This window comes from Glycine soja, chromosome 5, assembly GCF_004193775.1.
Source record: "Glycine soja cultivar W05 chromosome 5, ASM419377v2, whole genome shotgun sequence".
In the NCBI taxonomy this organism is placed as follows: Eukaryota; Viridiplantae; Streptophyta; class Magnoliopsida; order Fabales; family Fabaceae; genus Glycine; species Glycine soja.
Genome location: NC_041006.1, coordinates 40153285 through 40174151, shown reverse-complemented (window position 1 = coordinate 40174151; position 20867 = coordinate 40153285). Strand labels below are relative to the sequence as shown.

Here is a 20867-nt window from a genome sequence, read left to right as displayed (position 1 = left end):
GCAGTAATAGATGATTCGGTGTTGTAAAATGATTCACACTAGTTGTAATGGTTGTGTCTTAATAAAGTTCTTTATGATAAAGATTAATTATAATTTCTGACGAAAATAACTTGGTACTAATATTAAGATTTTTTATATATATAAAAAAAAAAAAGATGATTCGGTGGATCGGACAGCGTTGAAATTTAAGACGCGTGTGAAAATTGACAAAAAATGAAATTTGATAAAAATTTCAAGTCCGAAAATACAACAAATGAGAGAAAATGCCAAGTCAACTTAAAGTTCACTTAGCTATCAGCCCTTTCGTTTTGCTTCACACAACAGCCGGCGATCGCCTTCGGATCTCTGAGGTACCAAGTTCTTTGTTCCTCTCCAACATTCTCTTACTCTCTCTTCTTAGATTTCAGTCTTGTACTTCTATTTGTACTAATTTCTATATAGTATCGAATTTAAGCATAAAGGGAAAGATTCTCATTCATTATACATACACGTAATTTCTATACAGAGACCAGACAGGCATAACTACCTGACCCAAAACTGTCTAACCAACTAACAGAGAAACTAGCTAACTAAATATTACCAAAAATAGGCTTTGTGCAATTAATTAGAGAAAATAGCCTTTTCATTAACAGATTAAAGCATATTTATACCGTTATTTAATTACAAATGATTAAATTTATTGACTTTTATTAAACTCAATTCATTATTGACTATATTTGGATATATCATTATCCTGTAATATTATACGTGATATCATGCTTTGGGTTTTGCATTTTTTGGTCCTTAATATTTCTTTATCTTACGTGAAAAATATCACGACTTTTTTTTCTTTTTTCTTTTGAGAAACGTTGAGTTTCCACGTTACGTGATGAGGTCATTTAGAGAATCTCTAAACTCTAAAGGGAACTAACCATGATAACTTGAAAGTAACAAACATATGTGGTAATATATGATAATACTAGGAAACTTAATTAAGTTGAAGACGAATGAAAAGTTTGTTTGAGCATCATGTATTTTATATTAGTATTGTTTATATGCTATATTAAATAATAGAATGTTAAATTTTGATGTGGAAAGCTTTTTATGCCAACCCTCAATCATTTGTTTGGTGATTCTTTATGAATATTATGGATTCTCTGTTTTTGTGTTTGACAAACAAAAATTGTGATCCAGAAAAGGAATTCAAAAAGAGGGTGTGAGAGACCTTTCACTATGGCAGACATTGGTGATTCTTCTTCCAAAGGGAAAAATGTATTGGAATCTCTTCCAAAAATTGAGCAATTAACTCAAGGTGTTGCTGATGTTAACATAGAGTCAGGACAAGATGATGGTGAATGGGTGGTATATGCAAAGAAGTCCAAGAATAGAGCCCGAAGCACAACTGTTAAACCATGGAGTCCTCCGGTTCATAATTCTAGACCCACTGGAAATACAAAGATGGCTCACAAGCCAGTTACTCGGAATGATGGAGGAGTTGGAAGGGCTTCTGGGAGTGGAAATCCTTGGCAGTCCCAAAATGCTAACTTCAAGAGACCTGCTGGCAGAGGAAATGGAAGGCCACAGTTAACTGCAAGTGAATCTGAAAGCAGCAATAATGTGACTTCTAATCCAGTCATTCGACCTCCCCTCGAGCATGGGTGGAATTGGCAATCTATATCTGGCTCCAAGCAGTCCAAGAGTGTTGATGATAGCCTGGTGAAGGGTGAAATTACAGAAGAGTCCCCTATGAAGAATGATAGTGTTGATGATGAAGGGGATGAAGAGGAAGGGTTTGATGCTATGGAAGATACGGATGATGATCTAATGAGTGATGATTATGATTCTGATACTAGTCAAAAGAGCCACGAGACTCGTAAGAAGAGCAAATGGTTTAAGGATTTCTTTGAGAACTTGGATGGCCTATCTATCGAAAAGATCAATGAACCGGAAAGGCAGTGGCACTGTACAGCTTGTCGAGGTGGTCCCGGTGCTATTGATTGGTACAGAGGACTGCAGCCTCTGATTACTCATGCCAAAACAAAGGGGTCAAAAAGGGTGAAGATCCATAGGGAGTTTGCTGAGCTTTTGGAAGAGGAACTGCGCAAAAGGGGCTCTGCAGTAATTCCACCTGGGGAAGTATTTGGTAAGTGGAAAGGTTTAAAAGATGAGGAGAAAGATCATGAAATAGTTTGGCCTCCGATGGTTGTCATTCAGAATACAAGGCTTGAACAGGATGAAAATGATAAGGTATGAGTATTTTTTTTTCTTTTTTGCATCAAATGATGAATAATTAGTGATAATAAAAAAAAAACTTCGTACCCCATTGCCCGGAGGCTCTTCGCTATGCGAAGGTATGGGGGAGGGATGTTGTACGCAGCCTTACCCTTGCATATGCAAAGAGGCTGTTTCCGGATTCGAACCCATGACCAACAAGTCACCAAGGCACAACTTTACCGCTGCACCAGGGTTCGCCCTCTGAATAATTAGTGATAATAATAGTATTATTTTATTATAACCTTTCGTGTTAATGTAGCAAAATATTCTTAAATTTCCTGAACTATTTCTGGATTTTGTGTTAAATTCTTATTTTCTTCTTTGTATGTAGTGGCTAGGTATGGGTAACCAGGAGCTTCTTAATTATTTTAGCGCATATGATGCTGTGAAAGCTCGACACGCTTATGGCCCCCAGGGTCATCGGGGGTTGAGCGTTTTGATATTTGAAGCATCAGCTATAGGTTATCTTGAGGCTGAGCGTCTACACAAGCACTTTGCAGAACAAGGAACTGACCGAGATGCTTGGTTTAGTCACCACCGTAGATTATTTCTCCCTGGTGGCCGGCGACAGCTCTATGGATACATGGCAATAAAAGAAGACCTGGACTTTTTCAACAGACATTGCCAAGGTTCCTATTTCTCTTCCTTTTTCAGTCCTTTTCCTTCCTGTGCTGCTGGTTGTTTGATGTGATCTGGTTGCGTGTTAACAAAGCCAGTTCTATGGAGAAAGTATATTGACTTGTATTTTGGGGGTAACTTTTTAATCTGAAATTGTGTATAGGTAAATCTAGACTCAAATATGACATGAGATCATACCAGGAGATGGTTGTAAACCAACTTCGGCAAATGAATGAGGACAACCAGCTGCTTATTTATTTGAAGGACAGGGATGCCAAAAAACAAAAACAAACAAAAGCTCTTGAAGAATCTTTGGGTATAGTGACTGAGAAGCTGCGAAGGACAATGGAAGAAAATCGCATTGTGAGGTTGAGAACTAAAATGCAACATGAAGAGAACAAGGAAGAGGTAATACTAACAGTTGACAGTGACAAACTTGTGGCTTTGATTGTGGCATGTACTTTTAGCTGTTGATAGATGAGTTTTGGATGTGCTTCGGAATGAATTGTTTCATTGAAAGGTGTTAGCTGTAATTTATATTTTTATAGTACAATTGCTGAAGTTTCGTTAGTATGTATAAGCTAAACTTCTCACATTTTCCTTCAGTATAATAATGGGCCTTTGTGTCAAAAGAACTTCAGTATAACCTGTCAAATTAGAGGAGCAAGGAAGAAGAGATCTTCTTTGGCTATTTGATCTATGTGCCTTCTCTCTCATAATAAATCATTGAGCAATGTAATGAAATTCCTAGAATTCTTTAGTAAAACAACTGATATTCTTAATTCTTGTAATGATTTAGTAAATGGTGGTTGCTACTGTTTTGTTGTGGAGTCTGTTGCATACTTTCCGTGACCCACCCAGTTTTCCAGATCAGTTTGTGTTGATTAATGAATTGATCCAATAGCTTTTCTACTGAGTGCCCTGATAATTTCATGTGATTCATAGTTAGTTAGCTCTTTTCTAGCTATCTGAAAAATAATTTATTCTTTCAGACAGATGATTTCAATCCCAATTTGCTTTCCCTTCTGGTTATTCCTTATCAATATTTCACTAATATTTTTTTCTAGGTTATGAAATATTTCTTCTTTTTCTTGCTATTTTTTCTGACCATTGGAACTTTGTCTCAATGAAAGATGTACATGCAAGAAGAATTTTTTAAGGAACAGATCAGAATCATTCATGATTCAAGGGCTGCAAAGGAAGAAGAGTTTGAGAGGATGCAGCAGGAGAAACGAGAGAAGGTGAAGCCGTCAAGTACTAGCCCTTTAAATGAAGAGGAAGGGAGAGTTAAGTAAGCACTTTACATTCCTTGAGGTTATATGTTAGATTCAGTTGAAGTGTTGGACTAATCCCTATAATTATTTATTCACATCTGGTGGCATGCTAGTATGTTGTAATTTTTGGGAAACACAATATCAAAGAAACCTAAATTCACGATAGTCTAACAAATTAATATTTTGAGAAGAGATGTATATACATTTATAGAAACACTGTAGTCCAGTTGTTTTGGTTGTGCACTCGTGCTATTTAAATTTTTCATTGGCCTATGATAAATTTTCATTTCTTTGGATGATAGGGTGGACGAATATCTAAAATTTGTTGAGTTTCAAGATAAAGAAATGGAAAACTTTGTTGCTGAAGAGGAGAAACTCCGTCAAGCTCATAAAGACAATGTTGATGCAATGACGCGGAGGCACTGGGAGGAAAAGGTGCAGTTGGAGGAAAGGTTTAATGAGGAGCTAGCCAAGCTCATGGAAAAGTATTCCCTATCTCACCCAGAAAAGTCCAATGGTATCTGATGACAGTGTGTTGCACATCGCAGACAAAAAGATAAATACAGCATTATAAACAGAAGATAAATGGATAGAGTGATTGTTCTAAGTTGAAGACCCTCAGATATCTGCACTTTTGTACTTGAATACAAGGACATGCCTAGAGAATGGAGATAGAAAGCTTGCTAAAATACAAATGACATTGCTTATTTTCTCCTTTGGTATTAGTGGCTTGAACTTTTGATGTAATTGCTTTTATGCAAATTTTTTGAATAGCAGCAATTTGGATGGAGTGAAATACACCACTTTAGGTTATCTCTGGCTTTGGTGAATCGTATGAATGGAAGCCTGATAGCTCTGCTGTAAGAGAAGTGTTAGCGACACACTCCCTAACACACTTCCTATTATTATTAGTGAAAATTTATTGGAAATTACAAAGTTTGAGTGAAACTCATTAAATAGTTAAGACTTACCAATAAATTTCAGTCACTAATAAGTGTGTTAAGTATGTTGTTAACATTTTTCTTACTGTATTCATCTGTGAAGCCTGCTTCTGTATTCATCTGTCAAGCCTGCCTCTGTTGCTTCAAAACTCAAAAGGCCTGAATTCAACGTTGTAATAAATATTGAATTTTGTTTTTATAGGGGTTAATATTTATGTTTATCCTTGTGTTCACTTGTCCGTTCGCCCCATGGTTATGTTTTTCAAACTTTGAGGTAATAGGTTTAGTTGCCTTTAAATGTAACTGTGATTTATACCCGCATTTTTTCCCTTGCAAAGTAAGTTCCTCGTGAATGAAGCAACATTTGTTCACGCAACCAGACAAAAGATACCAATTCTGGTACTATGCATAAGACCGTTTTAACCATTTTATATAAAAAAGAAAAAGATATTTAGATGATTTTGATAAAGGTATTAAACTTAGAAACAATCTACATAATTTTTCTGGATTTTATTTAAATTATTGGGATTCTTTTTACCTATTTAACCAAATGCATTTTTTATGTACAAAAAAAAAAACTAATGCAACTTTATTTATGGGTATTTTTGTAAAAATAAAAATCAAACCATTTAAGAAGGAATCTTATAAAAATAATGGTAACGTTTAAGTGCCCAAACAAAATATAATGTGATGCTAGTTGCATATCAGATTACAGCACGAAATTTTTTTATATTTTTTTCTTTTCCAATGTGAATTGTTTCATGTTTTTTTTCTTCTTACCAAAGTTGTGGTTTAGATGTAGCTGGTAACCTTTTTAAGGTGAATTGGGCAGATAACATTCCAAACAAATGGTTCTATTCAGACGGTGGTGGTTATTGGTTGCTAGGTGGCTGTTATCTAAAAAAGGTAAAAATCCACAAGTTGTCTCTCTCTTTGGAATCATTGTTTTTCTTTGAATATGAATTAAGCCAATCCATTTTTGGCAGTAACTAGGAGGAAAGTGATACGGTACATTGCCCTTTACAACAGGTAGTTGATGTGGCAAAGCTAACGGTAGGACTGCTTTATGAGGTCAGAAATTCTCTGTCCCAACCAGAAATCGTTAACTACACTCAGTCTCTCCCTCCCTTTTGACACTTTTTATTCTTCCTCTTCCTTTTCCTTTCTTTCTCAACTTGTTTTCTTCTTTGGATATTAAGATACAATAACGCAGCTGCATTGTTTACCAACCATCAAACCATCCTAGGTAGGCTAGGCTAGAACCTGTTCTTGTCATTTTAGTTTCCAAGTTTCTTAATTATGGCTTTCTGGAAGTTTGACATGTTATAGTTTTGATTCTGGTCAGCTTTGTTAATTGTTATAACAACAAAGAATTTGAATTTGTGTGATTTTGTATAGATAGAAAGCCCTTTTCCCTTGAATACCGCACAAAATAGAAACAGTGTGACTGAATATTGGTTTCCGTTGCTAGTTTGTGTTAGTTTCTGCTTCATTTCTAGCAATTTCATGGTTCAATTTTTTTTTATCGAATTTGTATCAAAAGAGAAAATAGAAGACAAATTTTTTATTGGACAAAACTTGTAGTTTCTTAGGCGTTTTGGTGTTGTTCTCCAACTAGAATTAAGTTTCACCTCGAGAACTTGTGCAAACTATTGATGTGAAACTTCAATTCTAATTAAAACACGTAAGAATTGTATCTAAGTTTTCTCCTTTTTGATCAGGTCGAGTTCTGTTTTCAATCCATCCTTAATGTTTGCTCAAACTTCAGCTGAATAGGATTATAATAGTTTTACGATGAGCTGAAATTTTATGGAGCATTTTTTTTCAAGCTGGAGCCGTAGAGAAATTAAATCATTGCACGCACATAATTTTAAAAAAAAATAACATTATTTCGAGGTAAAAAAAAAAGGCTTAAAAGTTGGTCTGTGCTCCCTGGCTAAATTTATGAGTTATCAATTTCAGTCAATAAATGAGAGATCAGAGAGTCAATGAGAAACAGGTAATAGACAGTTAGGCATAAAGTGTTTTGAGCTGCAAAATCTCATCCACATCCTATTAAAAGAAAAACACAATTCACCATTTTCTTGACCTGTTGGGTCAATAAATGCCAACCCTCCACCAAGAACATTATTGAGGGACATTTGTATGTAGTGGAGATTCACATACATGTCCCGTGTTTATGGACACTACTTGTGAGAAATCCTCTTAATCTAACTTGTTAGCCATACCCCATTCTCAGAATTATTTGATATGACATGCTTTGGGCAGGACAGAGAACATTTGGCCTTTTCATTCCGAAAGGAGATGTGGGTCATCATGAGTCACCAAATTATTTAAGTTCGCATTTGTTCACAGCCCTCAGCTACAATAGGTCTATCCATGGTTCTCTAATCATATACTATATAACTTCTTCGTTTAGCTTCTTTTTTCATAAGATAAAACTCTTTGCTAAAGTGGCTTTTTGTTTTCTTTTTTGGCTGAGATTGCGAATCTTCTGCCAATAACTATTGATCAAAACATACCATATGAATGATATTTAATTTATCAGTTTCATGTGTTATACCGTGGATCATTTTGTATCTGATTTCCACCTTCTCTTGGATGCAAGTTTGCTTACAATTTGAGTTTAATTTACAGGCATGCACTGTCAATGTAATCATTATGCAGTCAACAAATTAAAAATCATTCTTATTCTGACAGTTTGTGATTGGATGACAGAGTAAATTGCATATATTATTTATTCTTAAGATGATCATCAATCATGATCAATATTGCAGGTGATATGCTAAGTGATTGTAAATCTGATTGTCAAATGTAGTGATGAGAATGGAGAAGCCACCAATCTATGGTGCAGCATCAGATTGCAAACCACTAACCACCTTTGTTCAGACAAACTCAGATGCATTCAGGGAAGTAGTACAACGTTTAACAGGTCCCTCGGAAGCAAGTGCAGCAAAAGAAGGAGATGCAAAAAAGGTTGCAACTATGAAAAGGACAACCTCAAAACTCCATGAGAGAAGGAAATACATGAAGCCAAAAGTTGAGATTGTTAAACCCACTTTTAATTATAAAACAGGTGCATGTTTGTCACCCTCTAAGTCAAGAAGTTCTAGCTTTCCTCCAAGCCCTGGATCAGGGAGTTCAAGCCTTCTTCCAAGCCCCACCACCCCTTCAACATTGTTCTCTCTGTTGAAAATTTTGGAAGATGAAAAGAAACAAGAGTCAGTGATGCCTGAAGTGAACAAAGAAGAAGAAGAGAAAGCTATCAAAGAGAGGAGATTTTATTTGCATCCATCTCCAAGGGCTAAACCAGGCTACACTGAGCCAGAATTGCTTAATTTGTTTCCTCTGGCATCTCCTAATGCAAGTGAGAAAGTATAATTTTGACCATCTGTGACATGATACTCTTTTATGTTCAGCATGATTAATCATATACCAACGTATGGGAGGCAAGTACTTCGAGTAAGTGAAAATATGTAATGTATGCCTCCTATTTATTTATTTATTTATTTATTACCAATTTGTAACACATGCTATTTTAAGGAGAGTTACTTTAGTTCTATCTTCACTTCAAGGTTCCAGAACAATTGCTCATATAGTTTTTTTTATTGTAAAAAAAATATTATAATAATTAGAACTTAGAAGTCATATTAAATGATAAAACTTAGCTACAATATCTTAGATATGTTTTATATTGATTTAAAATTAAATTAGAGTTTATTTTGGTAATTAACGCTGATATTTAATGTAGTCTTTTATTAAATTAATTATCAAGGAAAAACTTCAAATAGTAATGGAATAATAATAACAATAATAATAATCAAGTATTAAACAAATATGAAAACAAGGCTCTTTCTTACTAATTTGCAAAAAAAAAAATATCTAAGTTCTACTTCTCCTCGGATTTTATTTGAAATGTTTAAATTTTTTGGGTCCTTTTAATGAGTGTCATGAGAATATTAATTGAGGAATTAATAGAAAAAAAGGTGTATTAAAAATACATAAAAGATATATTGAAGATTACAACGAAGTATGTTGATAGCATTATCATATACTTTTAAGGACACTCCGTTTAACTTACGGATTGAGCATATTAGGACTATGTAATGTGAAGGTCTGTTTAAATACGAATTTTTTTCATCCAATTTATTTAACCCGTGAGTTATAAAGTTGAAGTAAAACAAATACAAGTAATAAAAAAAAAGTAAAACAATTATAGGACCAACAAGTAGACTATTTTATTTAAATACGAACCATTATTTGTTGATTTGGTATCCTAATTGGCTTAGTTGGGCCTGGACTGAGGCCCATATCCGTTTTTGGTTATCAAGGCCCATATATTAATAAAAATTTAAAACCCAACCTAAATATCTTTATAAAAGATCCATCAAGAACAGCGCATACTTTGAGTTTCGAATTTGTGGTACTTTCTTTCAAAAAAGGCACTTTATCCTAAAACCGTGTTTGGCACATTTTATTTTTCTTTTGGATTTTTTTTTTGTTTGCAACAGTTGCAATTCTATTCTCGCCTTCTGACAGTCAACCACAAATTCCATAGCAGCTGTTCTAGGAAAATACATTGGTTTGTTAGGTGGCTCTCTACCATTTAATTTAATGTTTTTCTTTGAGGTCAAATAATTATAACTAAATGATGAGAAATGTTATAAGCTCGTATCATGGAAGATAACATTGACCATGTTGTGGGTATTGCAAACAAATTAGGTTTTATCACTGTCTGAATGAAACTGAACAATGAAGTTGGTAAGTAATATAGACTATAGAGTGAAGTGAACCAAAAATCCATAACGAGCATATGTTGCCATGTTATCATTAACCATCATTATGACAATAGATCAACCTAATTTTGTTAATTCAGTGAAGAATTACTCTAAATATAATCAAACTAATTTTGACAATCTATTGTTGCTTGTACAAAATGGTTGGATTTGTTTTTGGAGTTTATTTTTTTTCTATGTGGTTTGTTATCTTCTCTGTTTTTAGTGAAAATGGATGGGAGGTGGGTTCTGTTTCTTCATTGGATTTTTATTTTGAGAAGAAATTAATAATAGAATTTCCGTTTTGACTTTGGCAGCGTTGTTCTCCCTTTTTCTTAATTGGAATAGAATTCTCTACACAGTTAGCCAGTCTGATGTAATATTGGTTCTTTACTCTTCTTTTTTTTTTTATTTCATGTCCATGTGAATCTTTTATGTTTATAACAAATATGTGGCTATGTGTTATCTGATGACACTAAGCTCATAATTATATCCATGATATTATGTACCATTACTTGAACTCTCTTATAATGTATGGTAGTTTAGAAAATATTTATTGCCTTTGGGTCTCCCCGAAGCATAAGTGGTTGGTTTATCATCATTATTCACATTACTCAAGGTTAATGATGCTTGATATGGCTCTGATTTTTATCACATGTCTGTAATTCTACTTGTGTCTGTTTATGCCGACAGTCAATCATGTGTAGCTAAGAAAATTTCACAAAAGGTTGAAGGACAATTGTCAAAATCTCAGAATTTCTTCTGTGCTAGCATGTTAGCTTTCTCACACCATCTTTTTGCTAAATGTAAATGCAGGGGTACAGGGGCTATATTGATAAAGATTTACACCTTACTTAAATCGAATTACAAGTTTCAAGCCAACAATTTTCAATGATTGATTATGACAGCTGAATATCCCTTTGAGCATTAATTTACTTTGGACTAGATCTAGAAAGCATTTCCTTTAGTAGTTTGGGATTTCATATTTATATTCATATGTAGGCTCTATCTAAGTATTTAGGTGATACAAACTATCAACTAGCTGTAAGAGATAGTAACTTGGTAGGCATTTTTAACACATGGTTTTGTGGAAGTTATCTGTGTGCTCACTGCTTAAGAAATCATTGTTATGCCTTCTACAATTGATGAGAACAATGGATTGGGGGTTTGCTGCAAGCATGTTATTTAAATATTCTTGGTCTTCAAGCCATCAGTTGTAGTTAAACTTAGATAGTACTATGATAAAACTACACTTGGGTACTTCATGATTATTATAATAATATTCGAAATAAGTGAACAATTGAATATTTATTTCTCTAATAATTTCTACACAGGGAAAAAATATATAAGCCGACTAACTCTAACTTAGTAATTACAAGCACAAAATATGTTGATTTGGTATCCTAATTATATAAATAAAGTAAACTAATTATAGCTTTTTTTAATTTCATCTAATCACAGCTAATAATGAAGAGAAACTACTCTAGTGATCGAGAGCTGAGATGAGAGAAGGACAAGAATGCCTATAAAGCATAGCAGGAGCTGCAGAGTAGTGTTAATGATGTTTACATTGATGACTCACACTATATAATAGGAGTGATGGACTCTTTTGGGTTATTTTTACCAACTTTTAACTAAAATGGATTCTTCTTAAAATAAATTATTGGTATGGGTCTGTTTTCATCAAAGTTCATGATCAAGTTGATAATTTGAGAACCTATCCGGTCAGCAAAAAGGATGAAACAATAATTATAAATAGTTATTTTGTACTTGATCATGCTCGTTACACTAAAGATACAATAAATTGAATTTGTTGGATGATCACTTTAAAGGAAGTAGCAATTTGAAATTACTGATTTATTATGTCAAAATAAAGTAACAATTTGAAATGACTGGTTTATCACGTCAGCATTCAACAAAGGGTTTGCATATATAATTCAAATGTCAGGACCCACACACAATCTAGTTGTTATTGCTCAAAATGGAACTAAACAAATTGTTATTTTGATGTTAAGTATAATATTGTTTTCACGTATTTTTTTTCACGTGACAAACCTGTAGTTTTGAATTACTATTTTGTTTTGACATAACAAACTAAAAATTTTGAATTGCTACTTCTTTTAAAGTGGTCATCCAACAAATCCAATTTGTTGTGTCTTTAGCAAATTGTAATGAGCACGAGAAAGGTGGAACAACTGGTTAAAATTATTGTTTCATTATTTTTGCTTACTGTTAGATTCTGAAGTTATAAATTTGATCATGGACTTTAGTCAAAATAGAACATATTAGTAATTTATTTTAGAAAGAAACTATTTTGAATAAATAAAAAATTGTAAAAGTGACCCAAAAGGTCAACCGTTCACACAAATTCTTCTGTTATAAACTATAAAAACTGAAATAACAAAAAAAAATAGAATTTAGTTTTTTTAGTCAAAATTAAGTTTATTCTTTAAAGCATGTTCGAGTAAAAATGAAAATATAAGAGTGTGTTTGAATTATATTTTCAGAAAATGCTTTTAGTTTTCAAAATGCAACTAAATAAGGTTGCTCATATAGTTATATAATTGGTGAAGGATGGTGCAAGACACAAAGCAAAGGATAAATAGGATGGAAATAAAAGAAGACGAGAAAACATTTTTTGGCTGTTTATATTTTTTAGTTTTTAAAATGCTACTTTTATAAATTATTTTCAAAACATAATAGATTTTGGATGAGAAATTAATTAGTGTAGTCTGTGTAGAGTGTAGACTTGTTTTAGAAAACAATTTTAAAAGCAAAAAATTGATATTGGAATCAAGCAGACCATAAATATGTAACTTTTGTATTTGGTTTTGAGGTTTTATACAAAGTTTTATAATAAACTTATTTTTGAGATAACAAAAATTATAAACATAAATCAGTTTTGTTCAAATTCATATATAATTAAAATTAACTACAAATTTAAGATAATCCAAAATTAAATCTGAAAGGCTCACAACATTACACACTATGCAAATTCATGATGAAAACGTCATTATTTCCTATCAACCAAATGGAAGGAGTAGAGTAGATTAAGTTTTTCAAATGGATAAAGCATTGAAATATATTTTTTAAGGACTGAAGAGCCTTAATCACTGCGAAGAAAATACCTTGATAAAGAATCTACATGGCATCACGATTATTTTTCGCCTTTTTTTTTTATTCAGGAAGCTTACTGCCTCCAAGAGAAACAAAAGCACGGAGATTTTAATTCTCTAATTTATGTTTGGGTGGAAATTAGGGAAAGTGGGTGTCCCACAGCATTTGTAACAAGTCATTTTCTTCTTTCAGGTGATACATCATTCATTGATGATGACAACCACTGCTAGTGAAAGAAGGTAATGATTGTATACCAATCCTTTCCAGTCTCATCCTATCTTAATCGATAGTAGTTTCTTAATCTCCTTGAACTAAGCATTTGTTTCAGTAATCTTAAAAAGAATTTTAGTTTTATTACACTTTTGATGTAAAAATTTAAGTCATTAAGCTAATGGGCCAATGACATGATACCTTGTAGGGAAAAAATGACATGATACCTTCTTTCTAAACGGGTATACAAAAACTATTGTGGGGGTTTATTAGCTTAGTAATCAATGCCTAACAACTACCACAGTCTAATCAATCACCTGTCCATGAGATGAATCAGCTATAATTGAGGTTGTTGACTGTTTTAATAGTGAATATTCTTATCCAAAAAAGTTCAGCATGGTTTTCATTGGTTTGATGATATCAAACTTTAAAGATTTGAGAAGATATTAAATAATCACAAAGAATGAGAGGAATTGCCAGTTCAGCGTGGTAACGTAGCAAAACAATGCAGTGAGGACTGAGGGCAGATTCGTGTTATTTCTTTTTTGTTATATATGAGTAATAGCCATTATTACTGATTAATAATATGTTTGAATAGAAGAAAAGAAAGAGAGAAGTGAAAACATGGATAATAATATAATTTTTTCTCTTGTTTAGTTTAGAAGGAAATAAATCAAAATTTTCTTTTCTTCCACTCTCTTCAATTCAATTTTTTCTCTCAACTCCCTTATTTTTCCATTCACCTTGTCAAATAGACCCTGAAATTAAATGGCGCATGATATTAAAGGAGCTGCAATTCGTTGTATGGACCATTTCATTTTTTCATGGACCTCATCCAGATCAAGATGAAAAACTTTTCCAGCAAAAGATACGCAAAATTTGGTCAAGCAGCTACAAACAACGTAGAAATTTACTAAATTATCTTTAGTCAATTTTGTCTCCAAGTAATTATTACTTAAAGTAGCCCTCAATAACTTGATTGGACCCATTGTCTACTAATCCAAGAGCATCTCTTAAATTTAGTGTTTTTCTCATAGTTCGCCTTCCAATTCCTCCATTGCCCTTTCTCATCATGGCAGCAAATTCCCCATAATCTATTTGCCCATCCTGCACCACAAACCTTCCATTAATACCCCCAACAAACAAGTTGTCACAAACAGAGACATTACAAGATGAAATTTGAGAATCTTATGTGTCATTACAGGACATTACTTACGTTATCTTGATCAATTTCCTTGATCATGTCATCAATATGGACATCATCTAAACCAAAGTCCTTACAGGCTTGTTGTATCTCATCAAGGGTTATGTAACCACTGCCATCTTTGTCAAAATACGAGAAGGCTGACACTAGGTTTTCCTCTCTCTCCAGCTTATTTAAATGAACAGTGGCAGCAATGAATTCACCATAATCAATTGTCCCACTTTTATCAATATCCGCCTGCCATTGCCAAATAAGATCTTATGTTAAGTTCAAAAATTAAAGGCAAAGCAGCAGCATATATCAAGAAAATGGACTAAACGAAAAAAATAATTTACCCAAAAGAAAAGAAAATGCTAATAACAGACACTTTTCAAAATACTCTATTGTGAGATGAAATTCATGTGATCCCTATTTAGGTCAACCCACATAGATTTCACCTAATGATAGTATGTTGAGGAGTGTTACACTTTTATTAGCATTCCTAAAAAAATCTTACAGCATCCATAAGATCCTTGATTTCAGACTCCATAAGTTCAGATCCTACTCGCTTCAAGCCATCTTTTAACTCATCAAACGTTATCGTTCCACTGTTGTCTGTGTCAATCATCTTGAATAACTCTTTCAGGCCACCAATTTCTTCTTCAGATAGCCTCTCCGCAATAACCTAAGTTCAAGCAAGCAAAACTGTAAATGTTTTGGTATTGGAATGACATTCACATGACTAATATATGGATCACATTCAATTTCTTGTTTCCAGGAAGACTTTATGAACTCCGATGTTTTACAAACCACAGACAACATAATGATGCTCGAAGTTCAGGCTAAGGTTGCAAAGTATTTCATTTCTGCAGATTAGCATTAATTTAATAGATAATTTGGCATAGGAACAATGGGGAAAAAATCATAATTTTAACAAGGAATGTAAAAGAACTTTCAAATTATATTTGTGTTAGCTTTCCGACCTTGGTATTCTCTACTTGAAGCAACCAAAACTTCCATGAAAAGAATGGTTCAAGTTCGTTCAGAACTGAACTGAAATTAAGAAATTAAACAAAACAAAAATCATCTAAATGATCTAATAATAAGGATGAGGCTGCCTTGTGGTCCATATCCAACACTCGAAAAAAAGAGACTTCATAGGTCAAATCAGAGAACCAAACAAACAAAATTAGGAAACAGAATCCAAAAGCACGTGTATAACAAGAATCTATATAAAGTAAAATCAGTCTTTACATCAATGAAATATATCTAACCAAAGACAGCTATTGAGAAATCCATTAGGACACAAGGCAATTGTTTGATTCCAACCATGTACTAGTAGCTTTTTCTAGCGCCCATGCATGTAATAATACCGTTGGCCTTGCTTTAATGGTAAGGGTGATCAAGAGTGAAAGTTGGTGTTTATTATTTATTTTTACAACAAAACATATCTAGTAAAACTGAAGTCATCAATGATATGTCATAAAACAAAAATTCTTTATACAATACTTTTTAATTTTCCCATGAAAATATATTAAAAAAAATATAGATACATGGTCAATATAGATATTTTTATACTATTAACCAATTAGACAACACTACTTATCAAAAAGAGAAAGAAAAAAAACAATTAGATAACACTCTTGCTACGACTTTTAGTGTAACTATCATAAAAGTCAATGATTTTCAATGTTATGACAATCCATGATTGGTTAATAGTGTTAAAAACCTTTACATTAGCAATGCATTCCAATTAAATTAATTAAAAAATTTTGGCTCTAGTAAATAACTCCACCAGTTTCTGAAAGGAAGCCAAACCCATTATACATGAGAAAAATAAATATAGTAATTATTGCATTCCTTGAATGTAAGAGTAGGTAATAGGCTAGTCGTCTTTCTTAGGAATCTAATACCTGATGGTGCATCTTGCATTCTTGCAGGCATCTCACCATGTTTTGTAATAACCTTTAGAACCAAGGAACTTTTCTGAGTCGTGTTAAAAAGAATGCACAATAAATTGGCTAACTAAGAAAAGATAGCTCCCAAATGGATCTTGAAATAATAGCAATCTGCTTAGCTGAAATTCTAATAATAAATATGCATATGAAGACACACAACTGAGAACTCATGGAAGCAAACTTGTTACTAAAATATCCAAAAAAATCTCCAATTCTAAATAATGCTTAGTTAGGATGACTAATTATATCTTAGGGTGACAAATTATATTTCCTTATCTGATTATAATTTGTTTCTCTAATTAGATAGGATTTTCATTAAAATAAATAATGGTTGTTGGTTGGTACTCTAGGTCTTATAAACATATAACATAACTTCAATACATTGAAATACATCTTCGTCATTATCAATTTATTATTTCATTCTCTTTTATCTCTTTTCCTCCCTCAATATCTAAATCTCATACTATTCAACAACCACAAAGAAATTATCTAGACTTGGCAAAAAGTTCTAAAGAAGCCTTACACGCAATGCCATCTTTTTCAATTTATTCATTGCAGAGAATTGTTTCAGACGTGATAAAACTGCAGAATCAAGAGGTTTATCAGGTGCAATGTTGTCATCAACAATCCATGGGTGGCCTGACATAGAAAGACATCTTACAGCTGTTAAGCCATTCTAAGAATTGTTACTTCGTAGTTTGTAGTGATCTTGTAAACTTAATAAAGTTACTTCTGCTTGCTCATAAGGAGTTCAAGAGACTTACGGAGTACTTCATGTGCTGTAAGCCTTGTTTTTGGATTTTGATCAAGCATTTTCCGAATTAGATCCTTGGCACTGTCTGAAATGCTAGGCCAAGGCTCAGATTGAAAATCAAGTTTTCCTAGTAAAATCTGTCGGAAGATCCCTGGTTCAGATTCTGAAGGTAACAATTTGCAGATCAGTATTATCAAAGAAGAAGAACTAACATGAAGAAACTACAAATATGCTAACATCCTCAGCCGATATTTCAAATTTTAACATAAATAACAAATTGTTACCAGCCCAAAATGGTGGCACCCCACTTAATAAGATGTACAGAATAACCCCAGCACTCCACACGTCTGATTCAGGTCCATAGTGCTTGCGCAAGACCTCTGGTGCAACATAGTATGGGCTCCCGACAACATCACAAAAGGATTCACCTGAAAAAGTATCTAACTGTGTTAGGCATAAGGGCATATACAGCTTGAAAGCATTTCCAGTTGATCTAACAATGACTGAAATGAAGAAAGGTAGAAAAATCAAGTTGTAACTGTAAGACGAAGATAAACAAATACTTTTCTAAATTTTAAATAGTTAAGTATATTTTACTAAACAAATACTTTTCTTTATTCATAATTTGCACGAAGATAAAACAAGTGCACCTTTTCCCAACACTTAAAAGAGGACTGTTGCAAGAAAGCAACTTAGAGTCAACTGCCAACCACAGGGATGCAGCTACAATACTTCATTTAAGGAATCAACTATTTTCCATGTTTTGCATACAAAGCACACTTAAATATGATTCTAAAAAATTACTTTGACATAGAAATACCTGTTCGACATTATACTCAGTGGAACATATATAGCTATTTCCCAGAGTCCCAGCATATAGCAGTTAGAATGGGAAAAGGTTCATGCGTTAAGACACCAAAGCCATGGAACAAAAAAAAAAAGGTTACTAACTGCCCTGATCCATTTGAGCTCCCTTTACTTTTTTTTACCCATTTTAACCCTGCTCAGATCAACTAAATCCAGTTCATTCTTTAGTGCCTACAGGGATTTCTCACACAACACCAAGCCCTAACTCAATTTCATTGACAGCATGAAAAAGGAGGATAAAAAAAAATTTAGGAGTCTCTACATGAAACATGACACCTGAGGACGATATTCTTGGTGGTTCCACCGTGGAAAACCACTTGTGAACCCCTTAGAAAAGGAAAACCAATATTCTCTTCTCAAAATGATCACATTTCAAAAAGAAACACACCCCACAAAGAACCACAACTAATCCCTACACCCAGTGGTTTCTTTTATCCCATTCTATCCGCAACGACCAGCTCACAATCAACTCCAAAAAGCATCCTTCCCAATCACGCAAGCAAACGGAACAATCATACCCCACAATATAACCAGACCCCTTTCTCACCAAATTAAAACAAAACAAAAAAAAAAAACATTTACCCCATTTCAGTAAAAATAAAAAAAATTGGTAGAAATATTCTTTTGCTGAATCTAGAATATCCCTTGGCGGAGAATCAGAGACTAATATCTCAAGCTACCGAAATCCTCATTTAAGGGTCTGATATCTCCCTAAAGATATTCTTCCACACGCAAGTTCAGAATTGAACCCTTGATCATTAATTACAAGCCAAGAGATAAAACTTGGAATAAGGAATCCATCCACCTCCAATCAGATCAACAATCTCCACACCCGAATTACTAAATTTAGAAACCAAAAAACTAACAAAGAAAGAAGTCATCCACACTCTGACACCACCACAGCAAGCAAAGAAGACAGTAACAAACAAACAAACAAACACAAGTTCAAAGCATAATCAACCAAACCCACCAGGCTTGTAAAAAACAGACAAGCCGAAATCAGTGGCCTTAAGCTTAGCATCCTCATCAACAGTATCAAAGAGGAAGTTCTCAGGCTTGAGGTCCCTATGCATGACCCCAAGCGAGTGACACGCTTCAACAACCTCAACAATCGTCTTTATCAACCTCGCCGCCTGTCTCTCGCTGTAGTGTCCCTTCTGCACGATCCTGTCAAACAACTCCCCACCCTCACACAACTCCATGACGAGGTGCACCGCCGAGGAATCCTCGTACGTCCCTTCGATGCGGACAACGTGCGCGTGCTCCGACAAGTGGTGCATTATCTGAATCTCCCGCCACACGTCCTCGTAGTCCTCCTTGCACAGCAGCTTCCGCTTGGGAATTGACTTGCACGCGAATTTCCCCCCGGACGCGCGGCGCGTGCACTCGAAGGTAGTCCCGAATTGACCCTGCCCCAACTTCCGCCCCACCTCGTACACCTCACGGATGTTCTGCGTGCGCTGCGGGAGAACCCACGCCGCCTTCAGAGTCACCACGTTTGTTGTCGAACTCGAACTAGATTTCGCCGCCATTGTTGTTGTCCAACACGAAGGAAAGGAGATTGTATGTATCAGTTGTTGGAGGTCGTTATACTAAGTTACAAGTGGGAGCGTGTTTTTCGGCGTGCTATATTTTCTCTCTCTCCTTGAAAGACGCCATGGTTTGGTTTGAATGTTCGATTGGTTTCTCTCTCTATATATATGTAGAAACAAATTTCGGGAACTGAACTGGTAAAACTTAAAAGTACTACCTCTTTCGAAATCAAACTATATTGAAATAAATTAACTTTTCTATTGAGATTACTAAAATTAAATAAATACTCTTATTAAATATGTTGTTGCTATTCATTTTATTCAACTTCAACTTATTTTTTTTCCAATAAGAAAAACATATATCGTTTAGATAAAAAAATATTCTTACTAACTAATTTTTCTGATCAATATAAATTACTGCTTTTTGTAACTATGGGCCGGTTGGACTTTGAATGTGATGATGGTTTTCCAGAACTATATCCGCAGACGACTGCTCAACTTGTCAAACCCTCTCTTTGCATAGTATAAAAGAAATAAATAAAATAAATTTAGTTTTGTTTGCCTAAAAGGTTTAATTACTATTTAAATTTTATATTTTACAATTTTTATGTTTTATTTCTTATATTTAAAATTTATTTATTTTAGTTTTTTTTAACCAAAATTTGTTTTAGTTTTTATATATACACTTTTGAACTTCCTTTAATCTTTATATATACACTTTAATCTTACAATTTTCGGACTATAGAGGTGTCTTCGTGGAGCTAGCTACTTTTACTATTACAAGGTGTATTTGCTTTGGGGCACTGGTAACTGATGTTACGTGCCTCATTTTCTTAAAATGTTAAAAAAATGTTTTTGAATGAATAAAAATATATTTAGTTATGTATTAGTCACTGTCACTGGTTTTTAAAACAGCAATACTTACTTAAAAATGGAAAAGATACTCAATTTTTTTTTATTTGGGAAGAAAAACTCACGACGGACATGAATTTCTAAAGAAATATACAAAGAACAGGGTTGAGAGAGAGAAAATAATAAGGATGGGTAAGCGGATCGGTCAATCCTGCATAAGAAGGTATGCTCGCATAAGTCTATATTGACAGCAGACTAGGCGAGAAAATAATAGGGGTGTATAAGCGGGTCGGCTCGTCCCGCGTGAGGCCTGCTCGCATAAGTCCGCATTGACAGCGGACTGGGCCAACCCGTTCCGCATTCTTATACGGATCTAATAAATTGGTCTGTCTCGCCCGGCGGATCCCGCGGGTTAAATGGGCGGGTCCGCAGACCTAGATTTAAAAGAATTTCAATTTCACTAAAAATACAACACAATCAAATTAAGTTCAACACAAATATAAATAAAATATCAATAATCAGTCAATTACATT

At 33.9% G+C, this 20867-nt stretch overlaps 3 protein-coding genes across 5 annotated transcripts; 2 read left to right on the top strand and 1 right to left on the bottom strand.

The window, feature by feature from the left end:
• The first annotated feature begins 222 nt into the window (after positions 1 to 222).
• On the top strand, positions 223 to 5319 carry LOC114413290 (protein SUPPRESSOR OF GENE SILENCING 3-like). The gene is made up of 6 exons (XM_028377601.1): positions 223 to 350; positions 1174 to 2226; positions 2585 to 2882; positions 3035 to 3279; positions 4005 to 4162; positions 4448 to 5319. The coding sequence occupies exons 1-6, from the start codon at positions 264 to 266 to the stop codon at positions 4668 to 4670; spliced, it is 2064 nt and encodes a 687-aa protein (XP_028233402.1). The 5' UTR covers positions 223 to 263; the 3' UTR covers positions 4671 to 5319.
• Positions 5320 to 5904: 585 nt separating this feature from the next.
• LOC114413289 (VQ motif-containing protein 31-like) lies at positions 5905 to 8654 on the top strand. Of its 3 annotated transcripts, XM_028377598.1 has the most exons (3): positions 5905 to 5992; positions 6073 to 6157; positions 7864 to 8654. In XM_028377598.1, exon 3 carries the CDS (start codon positions 7907 to 7909, stop codon positions 8465 to 8467), a length of 561 nt encoding a protein of 186 aa, XP_028233399.1. In that variant the 5' UTR covers positions 5905 to 5992; positions 6073 to 6157; positions 7864 to 7906; the 3' UTR covers positions 8468 to 8654. The 3 variants fall into 3 exon arrangements, with proteins under 3 accessions (XP_028233399.1, XP_028233400.1, XP_028233398.1); XM_028377599.1 differs by lacking the exons at positions 5905 to 5992; positions 6073 to 6157 and adding an exon at positions 6179 to 6332 and having other exon boundaries at positions 7905 to 8654; XM_028377597.1 differs by lacking the exons at positions 5905 to 5992; positions 6073 to 6157 and adding an exon at positions 6180 to 6332.
• A 5426-nt stretch (positions 8655 to 14080) lies between these two features.
• On the bottom strand, positions 14081 to 19695 carry LOC114413288 (calcium-dependent protein kinase SK5-like). Its single transcript, XM_028377596.1, has 7 exons — positions 18921 to 19695; positions 17368 to 17511; positions 17094 to 17246; positions 16853 to 16968; positions 14889 to 15056; positions 14405 to 14629; positions 14081 to 14295 (listed from the first exon to the last, which is right to left on the bottom strand). Exons 1-7 carry the CDS (start codon positions 19480 to 19482, stop codon positions 14140 to 14142), a joined length of 1524 nt encoding a protein of 507 aa, XP_028233397.1. The 5' UTR covers positions 19483 to 19695; the 3' UTR covers positions 14081 to 14139.
• Between the last annotated feature and the right edge of the window lie 1172 nt (positions 19696 to 20867).